General features: G+C 42.8%; 1 protein-coding gene across 1 annotated transcript; it reads right to left on the bottom strand.

Moving 5' to 3' along the window:
* Positions 1-1041: 1041 nt before the first annotated feature.
* On the bottom strand, positions 1042-11943 carry slc29a4a (solute carrier family 29 member 4a). Its single transcript, XM_070923809.1, has 10 exons — positions 11694-11943; positions 8885-9016; positions 8651-8764; positions 7584-7712; positions 7190-7264; positions 6740-7008; positions 4483-4603; positions 4074-4261; positions 2164-2404; positions 1042-1193 (listed from the first exon to the last, which is right to left on the bottom strand). Exons 1-10 carry the CDS (start codon positions 11926-11928, stop codon positions 1042-1044), a joined length of 1656 nt encoding a protein of 551 aa, XP_070779910.1. The 5' UTR covers positions 11929-11943.
* Positions 11944-23575: the final 11632 nt, after the last annotated feature.

Here is a 23575-nt window from a genome sequence, read left to right as displayed (position 1 = left end):
ATTCCTTTTAAGGCACCGTAAAATGAAAACTTCCGTGTTGCAGTGTTAACTGATCACTTCTTATATGTAAAATACATGTTAAAAAACCAAACATTTTAAGTGTTTTTATAACAAATTCCTTCTCTTTTCTCTTCCCAATCAAATGTAATTTATGCCCGCCACATAAAACCGCACCAGACTGTTAGCTCGTGGGTCGTAGCAGCCAGCAGAGCAACATCATGGGTCAGAGGTGTGGATTCCACAAATACGTCACATTACAGGAGCTAAACAAGCTCTAACTTACGTTCCACTGTGAATTATATGGGGCTCCCTTTAAGTTGCTTTTGTTTTTTAATGGTGCAGTCAGAGTAGTTCAATATCATCACCTGGAACTCATTGTCCATGAATGAATGAATTTTCATCGGAGGAGATTATAATGAGGAAACGGCTGACCCAGAAACATCTATTCTGAATATCACCAGTCGTGAGAAATCATGAAATGTAACATAAGTGACCTCTGACTCAACGTCTCCTCCTTCGTTCCCTGCAGCCAAACATCACTTGACTTTACACTGTACAAATGTCAGCTGGTCTGTTCGCGCACACATGCAGACAATAATTTCACGTGAGACGCTCAGAGGGCCTCTGTTGGCCTCCTGTTCTCCACCGCCAGGGAAAAGTTCATCACAGCATAGACGACACATCTGAAGGTCACTGGACCGCCAGGTCGGAGAATGAGAGCGTGGAGAGATCTGTGACCTTTGTACTGTTTAACATCATTTACCTCCACAACTAAACCCCATTTTTTGTCTCTTACTCCACTTTCTTTAACCAATGAGCCAAACTGAAGCATGAGTCAGTCCCTCAGGAGTATAAACATGAACCTTCACAGAGTTCTTTACAGATGTCTTCTCGTCCTCTGCAGCTGGACTCGAGTCCTTCAGTCTCCTGGCCAGGATCTCATGTGTGTGTAAATAGCTGCTGGTGTGTGTAGCCTATATGTATGTGTGTTTTCACCCATGTGTGTGTGTGTGTGTGTGTGTGTGTTTTGTGTGTGGACATTCAGTACCCGGTAGCGTTGGCAGATGTATGTATGTTGAGTGTGGAGAAGCGTGTTCCTGATCCCGATCCTGGAACTGTGAAGCTGTAAGCTGCGTACGCCACAGCGGAGCCCACCATCAAGCCGGTCATGTAGGAGACTGTCATGGTGTTACCTGGAGAGACACGGAGAGCGGAGAATGACTGTGGAGCTCATACAGAGAGAGAATATCCAGAGGGAATGGGGTTGTTAAATGAAAGATACCCCTGGGGCAGTGAGTAACATGTAAGACAGAAACAAGAAGCCACGTTAGCAGCTCTCTGAGGCTGTGCATTGTTCACCATCTTAGTTCAGCGTGTTAGCATGCTAACAACATTTGATAATTAGCAACAAACACAAAGTCCCTCATAGGAACGAGTGTCTCTAACTTCAGGACGTTTTGCAGTTTGTTCCAGTTGTACTTCTACAGCTCACTTATTATATCTTGTTTGTTCATCTGTGCAAAGACTGACGTGTAAAAGCTATACATTGTGGTTTTATGGGGAAGGTTTATGCCAGACTAAGAAATCAAAAAAAAAACATCCCACAACTTGTTGTTCTTACATTTGATTAAAACAACGAGATATGTCCTGTTGATCAGTGAGCTTTAGAGGTGCTGGTTAGCTTTTCTCCTGCACTCTTTTCTCTCCATTCACACACACTGTGCAGTGACACACCACTGAAAACCACACTTGACCTGCTATTTCTTCTGTGTACTGAAACTACAGCATATCAGCACGAGCAGGTGTGCATTCAAATTAAAACAGTAATATAAAATGAATAGGATTGCAACTAATGATTATTTTCATTATCAATTTCTTATTTTTATTTTTTTGTATTTCTTTTAGATTAATTGATTAACATGTTTATGTAAAATGTCAGACAATAGAGAAAATGCCCATCACAATTTCCAGTAGCCCAAAATGCCGTCTTCAAATAGTTTGAAATTATTCGCAGAGAGAAGCAGCAAATCCTCACATTTGAGAAGCTAAAACTAATGAAATCTTGCTATTTTTTTCTTGATAAATGACTTTAATGATTACTTCAACTAATCCATTTAGAGTTTGATGTGTTATTTTTGGACCTGTTACAGTTATAACTCTCACCTGCCAGCTCCCTCTGTTCGGGCGGCACTTTGCCAGCAGCCTGGATCATCGGCACGGACCCGAAGTAGCCGTTGGTGACGCCCATGAGGAGGGAGAAGAGACAGGGCCAGGCGGGGTGGGACAGGGTGGGCGCGCTGGCAGGGTACACACACATGACGAACAAAGGGATGAAGACCACCCTCAGGCAGGAGAAGAAGAGCAGGCGGCCTCCGGACCAGTCGTACGGCAGCGCTGCCAGGATCTGAGGAAAAGAGCAGCGGGGTGCCTCAGTGACACTGGTGGTTAAATTCTCTTCTGCTTTGTCGCCGGAAATTTTGTGAAACAAGCACAAGTAAAGTTAAAGTTAAAAACGAAATGCACTTTTCTGAACATCAGACCTGCTCTGCAGTAATCCTCTAGGTCAGTGGTCTACGAGATGCTTGTGGCAGTTACCAGAGAGCACAACAATCAGTCAAAATGCCAAAGAAAAATATTTTTTCCACTCCATTTCTTGCTCTTTCTTATTATTTTATTTTTTTTTTTTACCTCTAAGCTCTAACCTACCTCTAATTTTCTTTTCCCATTTTCCATTTCATTTCTCTTCTCCCTCCTTATCTTTTTTCTCCCCGATTTCAACAAAATGCTAAATTTGCCGTGAGGACAAAGTCAAAGCATACAATCTAGTTTCATTCAATCAACTTTTGAGTCCCTTCAAAGTCAAAATTATGACTAAAGGACACCAGATAAGGTTTCATTCCTGAATATTCAGATAAAGCCTTTGAGCTAAGTGCAATTATCCAAAAATAAACTTCCTTACTCTCAGGTTTAATAAATGGAGCGCCTCCTTTAACAATTTCACAAGGTCAGCTCCACCGTTACAGTGAGACTTTGTCTGTTTCCTGCCTCTGGAAAAAAATCTCAGGGAGCGTGAAACAATAGCAAACTACGTACATACAAAGACATGGTTACCGTAAAAAATTATGAATGTTGACATCCCAGTTCATCAAGTGTATTTTATACTTGAGGACAAAGATGTATTTCCCCCTCACTTTTTAAAGTCCTATTTTTGTCCCCCTCACTTTTACAATTTCAGTTTGATTCATTCACTAAAAAACTAAATCCATTCAATCCCATCAAAATGTTCAAATGTTCATCACAGTGCGCTCACAGGATTTAAGCTTTACAAGCAGTGCTGGTTGAATTTACAGACTTTTTTGCCCCAGATTTTACCTCTCAGGCAACATACAGACTGCAGACACTACTCAGGGAAAAAGTCCCCCAACTACTACTAATAATAATTTAGTTGGTTTTATTTACAGATAATTCTCCTAAAAAGACACTAGAACTGATCAGAAATAAGGCGGTGCTCTTTGTAGTAAAGATGGTGAGTTTAAAGGTTCATTGTTGACATTGGAAATGGTAGCTTGAATATTTTGTCGACATTTTTTATATAACATTGAGTTGTGGGCCAAAGTCAAAACAATGAGCTGAAAGTCAATATAAAGCTCTGTAAAGCTGAGGAGAGCTGCACATTCATCACTACGAAGTATTACTAAGTAGTCTTCATCCACTGCTAATATTAAATCTTAATGATAGATGCTTTAACTTAAAAATGAACTAAGCTAATAAGAAAAAAGAGCTCTGTTCTGCAACACAGGACTGGAAACCCAGCACAGGATTTAGTAGCTATTCACGTTCTAGTAACAATTTAGCCTCTCTGTCTTCCTCTTACCAAGCCAAGAAAACACCTTTGAAACTATCCTTAAAAATACCTTTTTCCCAATAAAAATGTGACTGGAATGAAAATAATTATTTCAAAACTATACAATCATTGTGAAAGACAATGTGTGATAGCATAAACATAAAAGAGAACGCAAAAAGGTGAAAAGGGTTTCTTGGTGTGTAATCTTTTTAAAAAACGTGCGCCTCACCTTGCCAACAAAGTCCGACATGTTGAAGGTGGCCATGATGAGGATGGGGAGCCACTCCCCTAAGGTGGGGTTTCGTATCTCTGACTCCAGGCCGGGGAACAGACACAGAGTGATGCTGTAGGTCACCGCTATGGACAGCATGTAGGCCCAGATCACACGGGACACCACGTACCGATGCAAGATCATGTCTGGTTAGAGAAGACACACAGACACACACACACACACACACACACACACACACACAGGGGGATGTTTAAAAACCTAAAGCTCTCACTGGAGCGGGTTAATTCACTGAGAACACTCTCCTCTTCCCAATAATCACCACGGGGAGGCTTTTAAATTTCAAATCCATCTGTTTGAGTCAGAGGCTAATTGAGCAGCGAGTACACAGGATTAAAACAGAGAGTACCGCGGACGCCGGGCCAGCTCTTCCTTATCTTGGCCGTCGGGGCGTCAAATCGCACGTACGTCCCGCCAGCAATGTCCTCAACGCTTTCTTCTGCAGAGGGCGGTCCTGTCCCACCATTTCCCTGAAGAGAGACACACAGAGAGACTTTTTTTAATAAAGCAAAGACGTGACAGACAGAAAAAGGCAAGTCATCAACATTACATCAATTTCAATTTATCCAATCACACGTCACCTATTTGTTCCTCATTTCCTGGAAACAATTTCAAGGCTTTTTGAAGGACATTAACAGTTCATTAAGAAAACACTAGAGGTAGACAACACACAGTAAATAAACATACTCTCTAGCAGTGGTTTGAACTTGATCTTTTTTTCATTAATAATGGCTTCCTGGCTGCATGACATCAGCTTTTTTTATGGCAGCAGTTATTAAAGAGGACGGCTGTGAGTGGCTGCTGGTTGACGTAATGATGTTAGAGAGACTGCAGATTGGACTGCAAATAAGCCCAGGAGCCACACACACACACACACACACACACACACATTTTCTCTTTATCCAAACATATAGGCACATCCTTCTGTTCATGCTTCTTTCCAAACACACGCTTATCATATACACATCACACCGGCACACACACACACACACACACACATTCACACACACACACACACCAATCCATTAGTTGATTAGAGGGACTTGTGGACCAGAAGCCACTACTCTTCTTGATTATCTCATAATATAGAGCGCTGCCTTGGTTTCCCTCGGCAACCAGAACAAAGAGCTGCCTGAATCAGCCCCCAGACTCAGAAAACGACACACACACACAACTGTAAAACACAGGGGGACGTCCCTCAGAGGTGTCTTGTGCATAACGGCGTACAAACACATACACACACACACACGCACACACACACACACACACACACATAAAAAGATGACAGCCTGAGGTGATGTGTCTTCCTTTGAAGGCTGTGAACACACACACACACACACACACACACACACATACATACACGCGCACACACAAGGTATTTTAGCTCCATGTCTTCAGGCTACAACGTGCTGCTTCAAGCATGAGTACAAAGTGGATTTACCTCCTCTTCTGTCACTTCTTTCTCTCGTTGTCATGACTGGTCTCTTTCTGCCCTCTCATCGTTTTTTATTTCCAGTTGTGTTTTTTTCTGTCACTTTTGTGATGATCCCTCACTCTGCCCACTCTTCTCTGTCTCACCTCTTTGCCTTGACAGTTTTCTTGAAACCTTTTTTTCCTCTCAGTGTCGTGACTCAGTTTCTCTCTGTTCTCCCTTTCTCTCAAAAACTCCATCTGTCTCCATCTTTTTTTTTTCGCATCACCCGCACCACTCTCTATCCCTGCACACTTCAACCCTTATAATCCCATCCCAAAAGCCCCTTTCTCCTCCTCTTTCAATATTTCTCTTTCTGAGTGGTAGCCAAAAAGCAGGCAGTAGCTTAAATAAATGATTCTGCATTTTAAAGTGCACACAGCCCTCGTTCCCTGTGTGCACAGCTCACAGGCCGGTTGATGCGCTCTCCTCACAGAAATCAACAAGGAGTTGTATGACACCACAGACTAGAGGCCTGACATTTCCTCCATGTCTTGGTTTGGAAACAGTTTGTTGCTGCAACATTTATGAAGGGTTTAATGAATGAAACATGTACAAGAAACTTTAATGAGAATCTGCAGCTCCACGTGGAGTCGATCTCTCAATCTAACTTGAAAAACCCAACTTGAGATAATTTTGAAGCTGCTAAATCACAATTGCAAAATATAAAGTTGAAGTGAAAAGTCTAAAATATAAAGTTAGGCTGGTACAGCTCATGGAAGGATGGATGACTGTCGGTGCATCGTAACTTTCATAATCAGTGAACACTGAGAACAAAATGGCGGAGGTTAAATATAGTGCACCATATAGTAAATAGACACAGACGCGGAGTCTACATTATCATGCTAGCAGCTATTTCAGGCTGTACTTAGGCACAACAGGGCTTAATAATCAACATCAACATTAGTTCAGCGTGTTAGCATGCTAACATTTGCTAATTAGCGATAAACCTAATGTATCTACAAAATCCATCCAATGGTTTTTGAGATATTTCTGTCTGGACCAAAGTAGAAGCTCGACCGACTAACGTTGGCGTTCACAGAGCCAAGCTACAAGTATGACTAAAAATAAATGTTCAGTATATTTATTCACACACAACACACACATGTAGTCAAGAAACTGTCCACAAACTTACAAATCTTACTTCCTCTGCGGTGACATCATGGTGAACCCGGTATCCAGTCCCGTTGTCACGCGGGTCATGGCCTTTGCCTGGACCTTTGCCCTGGGCGTGGCTGGTATAGTAGCGGACGTATCGGGAGCGGCGGACCAGCAGGTGAAGCAGGAAGCAGAGCATCTCCATGCTGATGGAGACGAGGAAGAAGATGAGCGTGTTCCTCCTCTCGTCTGTGATCAGCAGCTTGGTGAAGATGCGAGACAGGGAGATGATCACCCCCGCTGTACCTGGAGGAAGTACCAGGAGAACAGGAGAGGGAGGAGAGGAAGAGGAAGTGAGGAGAGAATGTGGAAGTGAGAGGGGGGAGGAGATAATAGCAAGGATGTGTGTGTGTGTGTGTGTGTGTGTGTGTGTGTGTGTGTGTGTGTGTATGTGTGTGCGCTTCTTTGTCTGTGTGAGCGTACTTACTCTCTCCAGTCATCACCCCCTGTGTGTACCTCTTGGGCAGCATCCCCATGTAACCATAGAAACTGGACTGCTGCACTGAGGAGGGAAGAGGAAGTGGATATCAGTGCGCTAACAGTCAACACTGTAACAACACAATTTATTTAGAGGCACAACTTCCTGAACCTCGGCACACCACTGGAGATTAGCCGCTCTGACCTCCGGACCTCCACTAATTAAGCAGTTATTATTATTATTATAGACAGTGTCACCAGCAGCTGCTGCTGTGGCTGAAATTGAGCTGGTGGAGGAGATGAAAGCAATGGATGGATGGATGGATGGATGGATGGATGGATGGATAGATAGATAGATAGATAGATATTATCATTATTATTATTATTAATAATAGTAGTAGTACCTGTACATCCGAAGGCCACCACTCCCACTGACACGAGGTTGACGATGTAAGCCTGCCTGGTGGTGAACTTTGCCAGCCAGACATCAAACACACTGACAAAGATCAGCGGGCCGAGAGCTAAGATGTAACCTGCAGAGAAAGAGACGGACAGACAGACGGACGGACAGTGAGGAGACGCCACTGAACCAGGTCACGTTGCGATCGCATGACTGAACACACACATTTGACAGGGCCGACGTGCCCGCAGTATGGCTTTCATCTGAAGTCCGATCCTGAGTTTATTAACTCCAGAGACCAGCTCTCGAGCAGACAACACACTTCAAAAGACATTTCCTGAAGGATGCAAGCAGAGCTATTTTAAGCTGCAGAGGGTGCGATTGTGAAACCTTGCTCTTACACGCATCCTATATGTGAGATATAGAAAGATATCAAACTTCTCCAAACATACATTTCTAAAGAACATGTCTTCATTTCTGCTCAAAAATATTTTTGATATTGGGCAGGCTGAACAGCTTTAATATTTTTTATGTTAGACTCCAGTATCACAGCGTCTTATTTACAATGCAAAGACGTGTAGTAGCGTTAAAAAACTGATTTTTAATGAATAACTTTGGGCCGCATCTAAATCTCTCCAGTATCAGACTTCGTCTTTAACAAATCTGATGCAAAATCTGCCTGAATGTGCATACTTGTATCTTACATGGCACAGAGTTTACTTTTAAAATGTTTTGAAAGCTGAAAACAAAACTGGAGATGATGCAAGATTTTTAAAACATGAAAAGAAAAACAGAAAAATACCAGCAATCTTGAAGGCCCCTTGTGAATTCAGTCTTTGGCAAAGTTTGTTTGAAACATTTTATGAATAACAAAAAAAAACACAGGAGGATTATGGAGTGTATTTTTCTCTTTCGCTTTATACTGTCTTCTCATTTTTTGCTCTGCGTATTCTGCTCTGATAAGCCTTGAGCTTCCCAGAGGGTCATTAATAAATGAGTAACAGCAGAAGTTCCCATAATGAGGAATGTTTCACAATTACAGCTCCGTCTTTGGGTTCCTGCCTGACTTACCCACAGTGATCCTGGTGTGCATGCTGAGTCTCTCCACCAGCACGTTGTTGAGGATGACGGCCATCAGAGCCACCAGGATGTACGTCAGGCTCATGTCGAACACTATGGACGTCCCTGAAACGCACACAAACACACACACAAAGAGCCGTGACTCCTGGGAGTTGGATATGAATGTATGCTCTCCAGGTGTGTCTGTAAAATTCAAGTTCTGTAGGCACGTGCATGGGTTCATACCTTCAAACTTGTGGTGCAGGTAGTCCACATCAGTGATGAAGCTGTTGTAGGGAAGCAGGAAGCCCACTCCAGCCAATAGCATCGCAAAGTAGATTCCATGGTAACGGTCGTCAGGGATCGGCTCCTCAAAGTCTGAGCGGGAAGGAGCGAGTCAAGGGTTAGAGAATTAAAGTATGAAATCACACTTGAACCATGGGGATGAAAATGACTTAAAACCGCCAGAATTAAGTCTGAAGCCAACGCACTCGATCTTCATTAAAGCTAATCAGTTAACACCTCTGAGGAGGACCTTGTTCCTGTTGTGTTGGTGGAAGACTGATCAGAGGGACTGCTGATTATGGACGAGCTGTTTCTAAAAACTGGACTTTTGCTGCCGATTCAGTTTCCTGGTTAAAGTGTGATGTGCAGGTTTTTTATGTAACTGTTCATAATCCTCTCCTAATCCTGTGAGCCTATTATTAATGGCTCCAAACCATTTTGGAGCATTTATATTTTACAGCCGACTAAAGGGGAAAAACATGAATTTGAGACTCTTTATTTCACTTCTTAATGTTTTATGTAATTTGTTGTTATGGTAACTGGGGTTGGGACATTATTTTCCTATTCATCTGCTTCAGCTGCTGCTGCTCGTATCTCTTCAGTAATCCACATGATTTTCTTATAAATAAATGCCTGTTTTAATAGCCATGAATGCAATGGCAATTCATACACAAGCTACAGCTACTGTTGTTTTTTGGGGTAAAAAAAACAAAACAAAAACAACCCTTGACACACTGGAATTGAAGCCGGTCAGGCTTACAGCAGCAGATTTGTGTACTGTGTAGTTAGCATGAGCAGAGAACATCATCATGGCTGCACGGACAGAAGAAAAGATCGCCGCCGGCAGAAAACTCAAACCCCATTAATGGAAAATACAATGAAGGAGACGCCGCAGGACCGCCCACACTGTGTGACTGACGTTTCAGTGAAGGAACTGACAATATAGAGGTGTTTTATCGTGGATCTTCCCTTTCTGACGTTCATGTTTAGGGACTGTTTGAAAATGACTTGGGTGGTGAGGGGGGTGAACAGGCAAGATCCTTTCCAGGGTTATTAAGGTTTTCTTTGAACCCTCCTCTTGACTTAAAAAGAACTGCAGCTCCCTCCCCACAGCAGGGGAGTGTTAAACTGGTACAACGTGTTTAATCGTGTACTATAACTAACTATAACTATGATGCAAAGGAAGGCTGAAATAAAATATACATTTAGGATGAGAAAAAAAAAAAAAAAGACCCACTCCCGCTCTCCCAAAAAAGACAAACTACTCTACCTTCAGCCAAAATAAAAATGTTCGTACAGTCCCTTAGTAGAACCACAGATTGAGGTGTAGGTGCAGGACTGTAACTGTAACTGTGACTAATTCAGTTGTTGAGTCTGCCTTTCCTAGTCTGTGTTTTTTTTTTGCCTTAAGAGTTAAGGCAGACTCAGCCTCTGTGGATACTCCTTCTGTTTAGTTGTATACTGAGATATGGAGACTGACAGGACAAAGAGACACAGTGGAGAGGACGAAGAGGGAGGGCTTCTGACAATCTCGGGCCCTCGCTGTGCGTCCTTGGTCACTTGTGATCTGATTAACATGCCCGTTGTACAACCTGAGTAACCAGGCAACACAGCAATTTCCTGTTTACAGGCTTGTCTCCTGTTTGTTACACACATGTATTCCCTTATTCCCTCTCTGTGTCGCTGTTTTTCTTCTCTTACAAAATGTAATGACTTGTTCTTTGTTGTTCGTTCCAGGGTGAATTCTCCTCACTTTTAGTGTGAGGAAATATAAACTATAATGAGTCAGCTATTGTGCATAATGTCCAATTTTTCAACAGAGGACTCTGGGTGGGTGTTTCCTGTGGCGCCGGTTGACTGACATTTATGCGCAGGTGTTGCTAGGAGACGTGATGTCAACTACAAGATGTTTTTCCTCCTTTTTCAACAAGCACACTTGTTTATGTGCCGCATTGTATGTTTAGTGGCTGTCTGTCCCTTTACAATTCTCAACATTTGGGAGGATACATCCACTTAACGCTAGCACTGATTCCCAGTGGCCAAGAAGTCGCTTTTCATTCTGCTGAGTCATCAGCAGCCCCTGCACTGTGTTCGTCAAACATTACACAAAGGAGGATGGCTAGCTAGCATTAGCTGTCTCTCCTTCATGGGTCCAGTTGTGGTGACGGCAAATAACCAGACTGTCAAAACTCACAGCAACGAGTAGTCCTGTGAGCTCAGTACACCATGCAGAGTTCATCACCTGCAGGGAGTGCTTAAATCACACACGGGACTCGGCAAAACAGTCCTCCACCGGGAAGACAGCCTGAAGTGATATAGATATTGCACCAATCAAATTACACTACCAACATCGTCAGTCGGAACAAAAACTTCACGCCCCCTAGGTGTTTTTAGTCAAAACAAACACCAAGGATAGATATACTAATTTCTTAGCAAAAATGAATTTTAATTATTGTTTAACATCTACAATGACAGAATATATAGTATATAATAACAGAAAAGAAACAAGAGATTCCACTTCCTGTATATATGCATGTAAAAAGGTGCCGGTTGTGCTCCACTAAGCATATTGTGAGACAGAGCTGTCAAAATAATGAACAAATAATGAGAAGAGTAGAAGAAGGATATGTGTGGACTTCTTGTTTCACTTTGGTGGATTGTTGTTGTTGGTGCATCTATCTCTTTCCTTCCGTCTTTCTTTGTTCCTTGTCTATCTATTTATAAAACCAGTACACACACACACAGACAGTCAAAGCAGAAACTCCCTCACCGGGCTCGGACAGAGCCAGCACTCCTCGCTCTGGGGCGTCTTTACTGATCTCCTCCTCCTCCAGCTGGTACGAGTCGAAGCTGTAGCTCTGCACCACGCCGCTCTCTCTTCCCTCTCTCCAGCCCTCCCTCCCTGCATCCCTCCATCCAGCTCGTCCTCCATCCCTCCACACGTCCCTCTCCTCGGGCGTCTGGGCCGGTGTGGGCCTGCGGCGCTCCGCTCCCACCGAGCCCATCTCTGCAATTGATGTATACACACCCACAAACACAAACACACACACACCACTAAACACTCCTCTTGACACTTCAAGCTACACACTCTCAGGAGCGTGCATGTTAAACACAATCAGTGCGACGCGTCCTGGAAGATCGGCAGGAGACCTTCAGATGATGGAGGATCTGCAGGGGGGAAACACAAGCAGAGGAATAATTCAAATGTGAGAAGAGGCAGAGATAGAATAAAAGAAAAAACAATGTGTCTGCACCTCACTGACAGTGACAAGAGTCAAGGTTAGACACCCCAAAGAAACGGAGTTTGCAGTGTGAGTGTTTGTGACTGTGTGAGAGGCATATTAAATGAGAAAAACAGAGTGATGCATGACAGACGAGGTGAGTGAAAATGCAGCTCTGCATTCAATGAACGGCCACTGCACTGAACATCACAGTACAATGTAGAAGACTAACAACTGATTATTTTCATCAATTAATCTGACAGAAAATAGTGCAAGATGCCCCTCGCAGTTTCATAAAGCCCAAGTTGACGTCTTTATATCGCTTATTTTGTCTGATCAGCAGTCCAAAGATATTCTATTAACAGTGAAAAATACCTGAATCAATTATCAAAATAATTTCTGATAAATGTTCTGTGGATCAACTAATAGATTCATCAATGAATTGTTCATTATGCTCACTAGTTGGTCATGCATCATCTTCACCCACTATTAAGCATGACTGTACGTGTAAACACTCCTCATAAGGTCTCCTTTCTTTCATTACGGCAGCTGAGTCAATAACCTGCTTTCATTAACTCCAGCCAGCAGGGAACTGTTGAGGAAAATCTTATTGTTACAAGCTAGATCAACAGAAATGAGTATTGACATTGTACCCATACGCAAACACACACACACACACACACACACACACACAAATAGCGCATGTATTGTATCCACCTGTGTGGTCACACAAACACTTGAGGACATGCAGAGAGAGCTGTTCAGCTCTATCACCACACATCTGCCTTGACAGTTACATTTCAGCTCTGTTACAAAATGAAGCTGCTTTGTATTTTAGGGTGATCCTGTTTTAAAACCCGCAGCTGTTTGGAAACTGGCTCTGGATCAGATGATGTAAGAAGGTTACCATGTCTGTAACTTGGGCTCATCCTGTCCTCCAGAGGACGCAGAGAAACGAGGGGGGCAGGTGATTAAACAGGACGTGAAACTGCTTACTGGGTGAAGGTTGTGTGTTTTAAAAACCATGATGCCTTCTCTGGCGGCTCACACACACACACACACACACACACACTGCCGTCTGCAGAGGTTCCGGTCGCAGGCTCGAGGCGGCGCTCTCAGCCCTCCTCGTTCAAATGAAAAGGCTCCAGCCAGCGACCGTAATTGAATCGCAGTCTAATATCACGCTGCACTTTCTATTGTTCTCTTCTCGTAAAAAAAAAAAAAAAGATCATGGACATGAAGAGTGAGCAAAGTCACTTGATGTCTCACCTCTAGCGAGACAACCTAACGGGGGAATAAATATTGCTGTTCAATGCGCTCAAGTCCAGATCAATTAAGCTCACGTGTCTGGCTTGTTACTACACAGGCGCGTGAGGAAATTAAACATTGTAATTCATCCAAGGCAAAAAAAACACGACGGCTGAGCAGTGGAGACACACAGGGATGCTCTCTCTCTCTCTCTCTCTCTGTTATTCCGCTTCTTCTTTTCCAAACCATCATTAAAACGGCGCTAATCGAATCCAACAAGGCTTAAATGTCGCTTTTAAATCCCTCCTTGTGTTTTTGTCTGCAACGCTCGCGACCGCCGCTGCTTTCTGCCTCACGTGAAACACGGAAACACACGAACAACACACAACAGGTTACTAACGGCCCGCTTTACCTCCCGTGTTTCCCCGCTCGCTCCCCCGGCTTTTCACAGCAGCAGGAGCGGAGTCCCCCTCCAAGCAGGGTCCTCGAGGTGGTCTCTGCCGGTCAGACCTGGTCCACTCCTCGGTCAGCCGGTCTCCATCAGACAGAAGGGAAGCCCAGTCCTGCACGCGCTCCTAACGCACCATCCAGCAGCGGAGACAGGGAAGCGTGGATGGACGGATGAGGAGAGCGAGGAGGGGGGAGGAGGAGGAGGAGGAGGAGGAAGAGAAGGGGGGGTGTTGCCTCTGGCTGTTCATCTTTTGCAATCAGTCTTTTCAAAAGCACCATTAGAGTGGAGGATGAGACCATCGAAATGCATGTTAATCAACTTCCTACAGTTTTCGCACCGTTTTAGGCGCGTTTTGAATTATTAACAGACACATCATAGAAAGTATTATCACACTGGGATTAAAAATTAAACTTCAAAGGGGAAAATATACAAAATGCATGACTTTTGTAAAATAATGCATTATTTAAAAAAATGTTAAGCAGCAGTAATTCACCTCACACACCACAGACAGAAATCCTCTCTTTATAGTGTGTTTAAAGGCGCATTCACAGCAATAAGTCAAGTATGTTATTGTGAAAAAAGGACATGAAAATAGGATGAGATTGCTTTAAATTCACTGACTTCTCAGTTGAACACATAAAACCCAGCAGGTCAAGCTTTTCTTTTGCTTCAATTTTTGCACATTTTTTCAGTTTGATTTGGCTTATGGGCATGATATGTGAAGTACACATGTGCAAAGCATATAGATAAGGAGACCAGTGGATAGGAAAGGAAAAAAGAACAATAGAGAGAGAAAATCTGTCTCACACACAAACACAATTGTGGCACTGGAGCCTCTGTGTGATTGACAGTTTTATCAGTTTAGTTCAATATGCTAATGCTGTATTATTGGCAGGGGCTCCGTCAAATTGCACACCCCCACTGCTGCCATAGAGGAGCAGAGCCAGATGGGAATTAGCTAAATGGTATAGCTGTCTTGTCAGTGCAACACAACAGACCCAGGATCTGCTGCTGCAGCTGCATTACAGCATGTGAGGTTGTAGGTTTGAATCCCATTCTTGGTGCCTCTGTCTTTACAGATGCTTTTGGCTCTACTAATGCAAAATTCATTCGCATAACTTTCGGCCAAACATCAAAGATTAACTAATGATGTAGAGCACCATGTGAAAGGTTTATCTCACCAGAATACTGAATCTGTTCTTTTGAATGTACAGAGAGCATCTGCTTTGATATTCTGGATTTCTACGTCAACATCCTGCATACTGGAGCATACTGTACTAGGCAAAATTAAAGCAGTGAGGGTAAAGACACAGAAATGAAAGGTAATCTACATAAGCCCAAAACACATGTAAAAATATTATAAATGTGTAAAAAATGTGATGACATTAATTCAGCAGATGGATCTTGCTGTAGGCATCAGTTTACTGCACATACATACCTACTGACCTAAGACCTAAAAACACCAATGATATACAATCACAACAGATCAACTTCATGTCAGATAAAGACGATTGGCATGTCTTTATTATATGGAAAGTACGTCATTACATGCAACAGGAGTATGCTGCACTTATACAAAAGAAAAGCAAAAGTTGTATTCCTAACAAGTACAAGCTGCCTGCCTGTTTGTAGCTTTGCTAACGTCACAGCTCCAGAGGTGGCAAAGTCAGTCAGTTGGTCCAACACTTTGGTTCAGACTGAAATATCTCAACAACTATTGGGTGGATTATTATATCATATGTACAGATGTTGGTGATTCTCTGACTTTTGCTGTAGCGCCACCGTGAGGTTCACATGTGTGGTTTTAAGTGCAATATTTCAACAGCTGTTGGATTGATTCATGTCCCCCTCAGAATGAATTGTAATGAATTGTGATCCCCTGACTTTTCATCAAGCGCCATCATCAGGTAAAACTTTTTCAAATACTTTTGGTTTATAACCAAATATCAGCAAAACTAATGACATTCCCATCAGCCTCAGCTGTACTTTGTGTTTAGTGCTAATTAGCAAATGTTAGCTGCTGATTTTAAGTATTTTAAGTCCAGCATTGTTTCCATTCATGTTTACTTGACAGCGGTCTTCTTCAAAAACAGCTCCATAGTGCTACTAGAGGTCAAAAACTCCACAGGGAACCTTTAAATAGAGTGGTCAGGCCTAAATATTCATAATACTCATGATAAGTGACTATTAACAAATAAATTATACCTTATTTCCAATTCTTTTCAGTTCCTCATGGCTTAACTAAAACACAAAAAGTGACACAACAGAGATAAAGATACAAAACTGCAGCCATGAAAGCCAAAGAAATACTACCAGCTGTTCTTGAAATGGCGCTGTCTGGACAATGAAACAACACTAATCTGTGCTTTATCAAGCAAACTATTCTGTATGAGACACACAAACAGATCCTGCGACACAGCGGGCGTTCTGACGCTGGTCCAGAAACACGTTCTTGAGATGAATTTAATCTGCGTGAAATCCTCTGGATCACGGGGGCGTTGTTTTCTGGTCGTCTGCCTGCTTATCTGTTTAGCTGGTTGTTTGTTTACCTGTCTGCCTCTCACTTTACCTGTCTTCCCGGGTTATAATTGAGTTGCCAGATTTCTGTCTTTTCTCTGTCATCCTGCCTGTCGAGCTCTCTGTTTGGCTGTTTGCCTGCCTTTCTCTGTCTGTCTGTCCCTCTGTCTGTCTGTGGCTTTTTCCTTTCTCTCTGCTCAGCTTGTGGGAAGGCTCACAGCTCTGGATTTATGCTGCGTGTTGAATAGTAATGGCTCGTCATGTTGTTTTAGCCTACAGCAGAAAGGAAGGAGTTACTGCCAATTTGTAGGTGTGTGTGTGTGTGTGTGTGAGAGTGTGTGTGTCCCACAAATATTTTTCCCTCTGTTATGAATGTGTAAAAAGGTCAGACCATGTTACGCCTCCTTCACTCAAGTGAAATTATTTTTCTGTACAACCAACACCCTGCAGGACTACTACTGATGGAAGCGTCTGCATGTGTGGGTGTAAATATGTGTGTGTGCTTGCTGTGTGTATGTTTCAACCTTTTTATCCATGATAATATTCACATGCGCGTGTTTGATTGCTGCCGTGTGTATGCATTAATTTCACACTGATTTATTATGTGTATATCCGGTTTTACTCTCTAGCACTAGCTTACAGTTTGTGTCTATCCCTCCATCCACTTACCCATCCTTCCTTCTAGCCGTGTAAAGATGCTGAGCCTCAACTGTGTCTATATTTAGCTGCTGGTTCAATCAATGACGGCAGAGCCACAGCACCATGACTCTGCATACTGATAGTACTACTGCCTATCATCACCTCCACTCACCTCTGGAGAAAGAGATAAAGAAAGACAGAGAGAGAAATAAGGCAAATCAAAGAAACGATGACAAGAAAATGAGAGCAAAGCCACCCAAAAAAAATTGAGAGACACAGATGAGGCCTTAATCCTATCTCACGGTTGGAGGAAGACAGGAAAGAGAAAGAGAAATAGGCATCGGGAGGAAGAAAAGAACGAGGTAATGATGTGCGAGGCAGGCAGGTGAAGAAGAAGAGGGATGAAAGGAAAGAGACAGGTGTAAGTGCAGAGGCAGAGGGATCGAGGGACCGAGACAGATGGAGAGAGAGAGAGAGAGAGAGAGACAGACAGACAGACAGGCAGAGAGAGAGAGAGAGAGAGACAGACAGACAGACAGAGAGAGAGAGAGAGAGAGACAGACAGACAGACAGACAGACAGACAGAGAGAGAGAGAGAGAGAGAGAGAGGAGGGGGATGAAGGAGAAAGAGGAGGTGGAGAGTTCACACGGCCAGAGATGAAGATATCGGGGACTGAAGGGTGGATGAAGACACAGAGGAGGAAGAGAGAGAGAGAGAATAGCTGCAGTGAGAAATGAGTTCCTTAGAGATGGAGACACTGAGGGAGGAGAGGGAGAAAGGGACTCCAGGGGAGGAAAAAAGGAAAGGCGAGTTCACACAGGAACAAGTAGAGAACGCTGTAACAGACTGCAGTCGGTTTTCTGTAGTGAAACAGCAGAGTGTACTCTACTGGTGTGCCGAGTGGATTTGGAGGGAAATGAAAGTAATGAAAGTAGAGAAGCGTATAGAGGAGGCAGGTACAGGTGCATAGAGGAAGAAAGAGTCAGAGAAACACTATTGTCTACTGACACTATTGAGATGTGACAAAGAGAGAGAGAGAGAGAGAGAGACATGCAGTGAAACAGAGAGGACTGGAGTTTGGCTAAATTCCTAACAAGGTCACAGAATTTTTGGGGAGTAGCTTTTATCCCCATAACATGACTGTTTGTCTACAGTATGTCCCCACAATGTGAGTAATGTAACACACACACACACACAGTCACACACAGTTGTGTTCTTTTCTATTTCTGTAGGCTGCACAGATACACACTCACATAAACTCTCGCATGCACACATCATCTCTGTATCTTATTCTCTCCCAGGACGAGTGTATGCATAAAAATGCAAACACACTCAAGCAGAGTAGGCACACACTCTTGCACGCACACACACACACACACACACACACACTCTTGCACACACACACACACACACACACACTCTCTAAGAAGCCGTGAAAACTGGAAAGCGCCTTGAGCACTTGGAAAGCACTTGCTGTAAATCCACACTATTGTTATGTTTTGCTGTGATCTGTTCTGGGCTGGAATTACATGCTGACGCAGGCTTAGCACAGCGTCTCTCTCTGTCTATGACATAGACTATGTGACACACAAACATACATACAGGCGCATTCAAACAACACATACAGGTCATTTACACTTTATCCCTCTGTTCATCCCATCAAACTAAAACTAATTCTAATCCTAAACTAACCTTGATCTTAAACGTTTCTGAGAACAATAGTCTGGGAAACGCACCTTTTCACTTTCTTGCAGAGAGTTATATGAGAGGAGTGACACCACTCTCATGTATGCACATTAAATATAAGGCAGCAGCTGGTTAGCTTAGCTTAGCATAATGGCTGGAAACAGGGGGAAACAGTTAACCTAACTCCGTTCAACAAAATCCACCTCTAAAGCTCACTAATTAACACTGTATATCGAGATTTCCTTTTCTCATAATATCAAGATGTAATGTGTTAATTATGCTAATCTTTATGCAAAGATAAGCTTCTTCTTTACCATACAGACAGACAGGCAGACAGGCAGGCAGACAGGCAGATCGATCGATCGATAGATAGATAGATGTGTGTTTCTATGTGCTTTCTCTCTCAGTCAGTTCAAGCTTTTAGAGCTTTGTTAAACACACACACACACACACACATCCTTAACAAATCCCTGTGTAACACCGTGTAACCAAAGCTCAGAGACACTCAGAGAGCCAGAGTTCAATTACTCCTCTCTCTCGCTCTGTGTCTCTCATTATCATCGTCTCCATCTTACGGCCGTTGTTTATTAAAGGTTGCTATGTAACCACCAGCCCCTTCATAATTTTGATTGCACAGCTCTGTTCGTGTGTACAGGCATGTGTGTGTTCTAGTGTGTGTGTGTGTACTGTCATTTTATTTTTCTCTGTCCTCAGCTGCGGTATTTCACAGTAAAGCAATAGCACCAATCTGTGTCTAATCTGCTGCAGAGGCTTAAGGCCAGGTCGACTTCACCTTCCACTGCCACGCAGACAACACTGTCACCCAGTTCATTTTGTCCTGCAGTGGTCAGTTAGGCCGCTGCTACAGAGTTGTATAGGCATTAACATTAAACAAGAAGAGTCTACAAACATGCTAGTGGGGATCTTTGGTCAAAGGATCACCAAAGTCATTCGGATTTATTGTCGGGGGACCATCACAACCCATCCAATAGTTGTCAATATATTTTGGTCTGGACCAATCTGATGGACCACTATGATGCTACTGTGGCTAAAAAAAGTATGAAAACTGATAAAAACAGAGGACAGCATTTCCAACTTTTCATTTAGGCATACACACTTGATCTAAATGAATGTCTGTAATAATAGTAATGGTCATATTTAGTGATTTATATTTGGAAATATTTCCATCTGAAAAAAAAAAGATAAAAACCTGCACAACTCTGTCAATCTGTCAGATTTACATTTAAGCTTGCAGCTGCTGTGGATTTCTTGCTCCTGGCTTTACATTAGCAGACAGAATAATGCCACGCTGTAGATCAGATCAGATACATCCAACTCTTTATCTACGGCCTGTGTAGTTATGTGGAGATATGTAACTACTAACATGCTGTTCTTTCACATTTCAAGAAAAAAAAGGTCATAGGTCAATTTGAAAACAGAGGATCTCTGCAGTGTACGTGGTGGCAGGTTTCTTTATGCATGTTTAAAACTAGAAGGAAAAGTGGATACAGAATAATTGCTAAGTATTAAGATGGCTCCATTAACCACTTTGGGGCTTTGGTTAAATCATGAGTCTTGATATATGAAATGTTCACATTCAATCACTTCCCGTTCCTTCATCATTTAGTGTTAGTGATAAAGTCTGTGCCCATGAAAACCTTCCTTGGATAAACCAGCTTATTTATCACTTTGTAAATTAGAGTAACTGTAGGGTGACTCGCTGAGGGAACTACAAGTTGTTTTTCATGTTGTTTTGCCTGTCATTGTTGTGTGTAAAGAGTTATGTTGATCATCTCTGTGATGTACAGTGCTGTGAAAAAGAATTTCCCCCCAGGGGCAATAAAGTCTAACTAACTAACTAACTAACTATTTCGCCCTGCTTCCAGTCTTATGCTAAGCTATTTGCCTCCTGGCTCTAGTTCCATTCTTAATGCGTACACATGAGAGTGATATCGATCTTCTCATCTGAGTCTCAGAGAGAAAGCAAATAAGAAATAAACGTCAAACTATTTCTTAGAAAGTAGAAAGGACGATGTTAAACATCGAAGCTACTTCTACACAAAGTTTGACAAAACAAAGACAATTATAATTAGGCTTTGTGCTTTTAAATAATGTACAATTTGTCAAAGTTAAAGATTCAACTGGGTGCCGACCCAAATAGATGAAGAAACCAACATCCTGACCCATATTCAGGCTGCTGCTTGTTATTAAGCATCACAATTAATTTAAGAATATCCTGAAATATTAATAATATAATATAAATATTATAATGCTCTAAGTTCTACCTTTATCTTTTCTACAAATTCTTTACAAACACTAATTCTAGCACTAATTCCACTACCGAATATGATATTATGATACATTTGAGGTGTACTGCAAGTCTGTTTTTCATTGTGCTGTTTCGTATTCTGCAGAAGTGAAGCTTCGATTAGTCAACGTGCCATTAGCACCCATTACATTAAAGTGTGTGAGTGAATGTGAATGGGGAAGTTTGATTTAGTGGCTAAAGCCATTATCGCTGTGAGGAATGAAATGGCCCCTGTGGAGCCTTTCTACACATGTAGTTTCCTCTTTCTCTCTCACTCTCTCTTTAAACCTCCATGTCTGTCTTACACACACACACACACACACACACACACACACACACACACACACACACACACGTTTCTTCTGGGGCCTTCATCAGGCCAGTGAGCTCCTTTTAGCAGCTCCCCGGTGATCTCCATATCTCTAATGAGATTATTGTAGTAATAGGAGATAAACCCATTACCCACAACCCATCCCTCCTGCCTGCCTGCCTGTCTATCTGTTTGTCTGATTTTTGCCCGTCTGTCCACCTGTGAGCTCTCAACCAGGACAGAGAAGAGGAAAAAGAAAAATACAGGTCACTGAGAGGAGGAGGAGGAGGAGGAGATGACATTCATGATAAGGAGCGAGTTACTGTAAGAGAAAGAAAAAGGAGAGAGTAGCAGAGGGCAAATGAGCAGAAATAAAGGAGGAGAGAAATCAATGTGGGAGAGAGGGGAGAGAGGGAACAGGAAGTGAGAGACAGTTACAAACAGGGCAGAGGAGGAATCGCTGACCAGGGCAGAGACAAAAGTGGCGATTATAAAGAAAACACAGGGGAAAGTCTGAAAAAAATGAAATGAAAGAAGATGTGGTGCATGACGGATGGATGAACAGGGAGTGACTGGGAGAGTGGCTGAGTAAAGGTCATGTGTAGAGAGAGCTGTGTGCAGAGACATCAGTCCCCTCCTCTTTTCTCTCCTTTAGCCTTCATCTCCCTCCATCATCCTCTTTCCTCTGCCAGTTTCCCCTTTTGTACTTACAGTCTCCATCTCTTGTCTCCTCTCATCCTCTTTCATCCCTGTCTCCTCTTCCTGTCTGTCTATCCTCCCCCCTCTCCAGCCCCCTCCTTCCCTCCCTCCCCCATCTCTCGTTCTTTCTCTCTCTATCTCTCTCCATCAGCTTCAAAGAGCCGTCTCAGTGGCAGACCTCGAGGGCACCTGCCTCTCGAGGTGGAATAAAATCATGCGTCCCCTAGTGCTTTTGTCTGTGTGTGTGTGTGTGTGTGTGTGTGTAGCTGGTATAGACTCCTCTGAAGTGCAGTAGGCCCTAGGCAGCGCTATAACAAACAAACAAAACCAATAAACAAGCAGGTGAACCTGGACCACAGGGTCATTTCTGCTCGTGGGTTTACTCCCCAAATGAGATTACAGTGTGTTACAGTGTTGTTGGTAACCTTTACAGCCCAAATGAAATGTGTGTGCCTGTCTATCTCTGCATGGTTGCAGAGTGTGTCAGTCTGTCATTGTGTGTTTATGTGTGTGTGTGTGTGTGTGTGTGTGTGTGTGTGTGTGTGTGTGTGTGTGTGTGTGTGTAGGTGTTCAATGAGTTCATTTGGGAATCTGCCACCTCTGGGGTGGGGGGGGGGGGGGGTTGGATTAGAGGTTCTGGCCCGTGATGAGTGTAAATCAGACAGATGCAAGATGTTGGTTCAACAAAGTGTGTGACTGAATGTGACCTTCATGAGGAGAGGAGAGGAGAGGAATAGTGTTACCAGACTGGACCATTTTCTGCCCAATATGGTGACTTTTTATCTTAATTTTGGCTACTTTTTATTTTAATTTTGGCTAATATTAGTATAGAGACTGTGGTCAGTCTGCTGTTAATATTGTTATATTAACAATGGATCTCAAGACTACTTGTATGTGAAAGGGGTCACTCATAGCAATGAATGCTTCATAGTGAGTTTCAGCTCATTGTTTAGCTGTGCATCTTCAGAATGCTTTTCTTCTTGCACTCAATATTATTCAGCCACAGAGCACATCAGGGAGGCTCTGAGGGGCCAAAGTCCTTGCCAGCACCACAAGATGAACCCAATAAGTTTGTGTGCGTGTGTAATATTATCATATTCCACTTCATTATTTCATATATACATATGTTGGATGGACGAAACAGCCCCTTCTCTAATAGAAAGCAAAGAAAATGTGATTCTTTTAATGGCAACTGGGTGGGTTGGAGGCTCTAGTTGGGTTTCAGTCAAATTTGGCAACACTGGAGAGAAGAGAAGAAACATTTGGGTCAACATGCAGTAAAGAGAGCTGAATCATCAACATCAAAGACAAAACCTGGTAAAGATGCATCCATGTTCAACACACACACAATGTAGCCTACTCATGTATCCACCCACGTAACCCCCCCCACACACATATACTGGCTGTCTCTGCCATGCAATATAAACTGCATGTGGTCTACCTTAACTATAAAAATGAACTAAATGAGAGAGATGTTGAATAGTAATCAAAAGCAAATGTGTGTGTCTGTGTGGTAAGTTAGAGAGAGAAAAAGATAAAGAGGAAAAAAAGCTGGGTGGGGGGTGTTGGACA

This window comes from Enoplosus armatus, chromosome 17 (assembly GCF_043641665.1).
Source record: "Enoplosus armatus isolate fEnoArm2 chromosome 17, fEnoArm2.hap1, whole genome shotgun sequence".
In the NCBI taxonomy this organism is placed as follows: domain Eukaryota; kingdom Metazoa; phylum Chordata; class Actinopteri; order Centrarchiformes; family Enoplosidae; genus Enoplosus; species Enoplosus armatus.
This window is presented reverse-complemented; position numbering and strand designations above follow the sequence as displayed.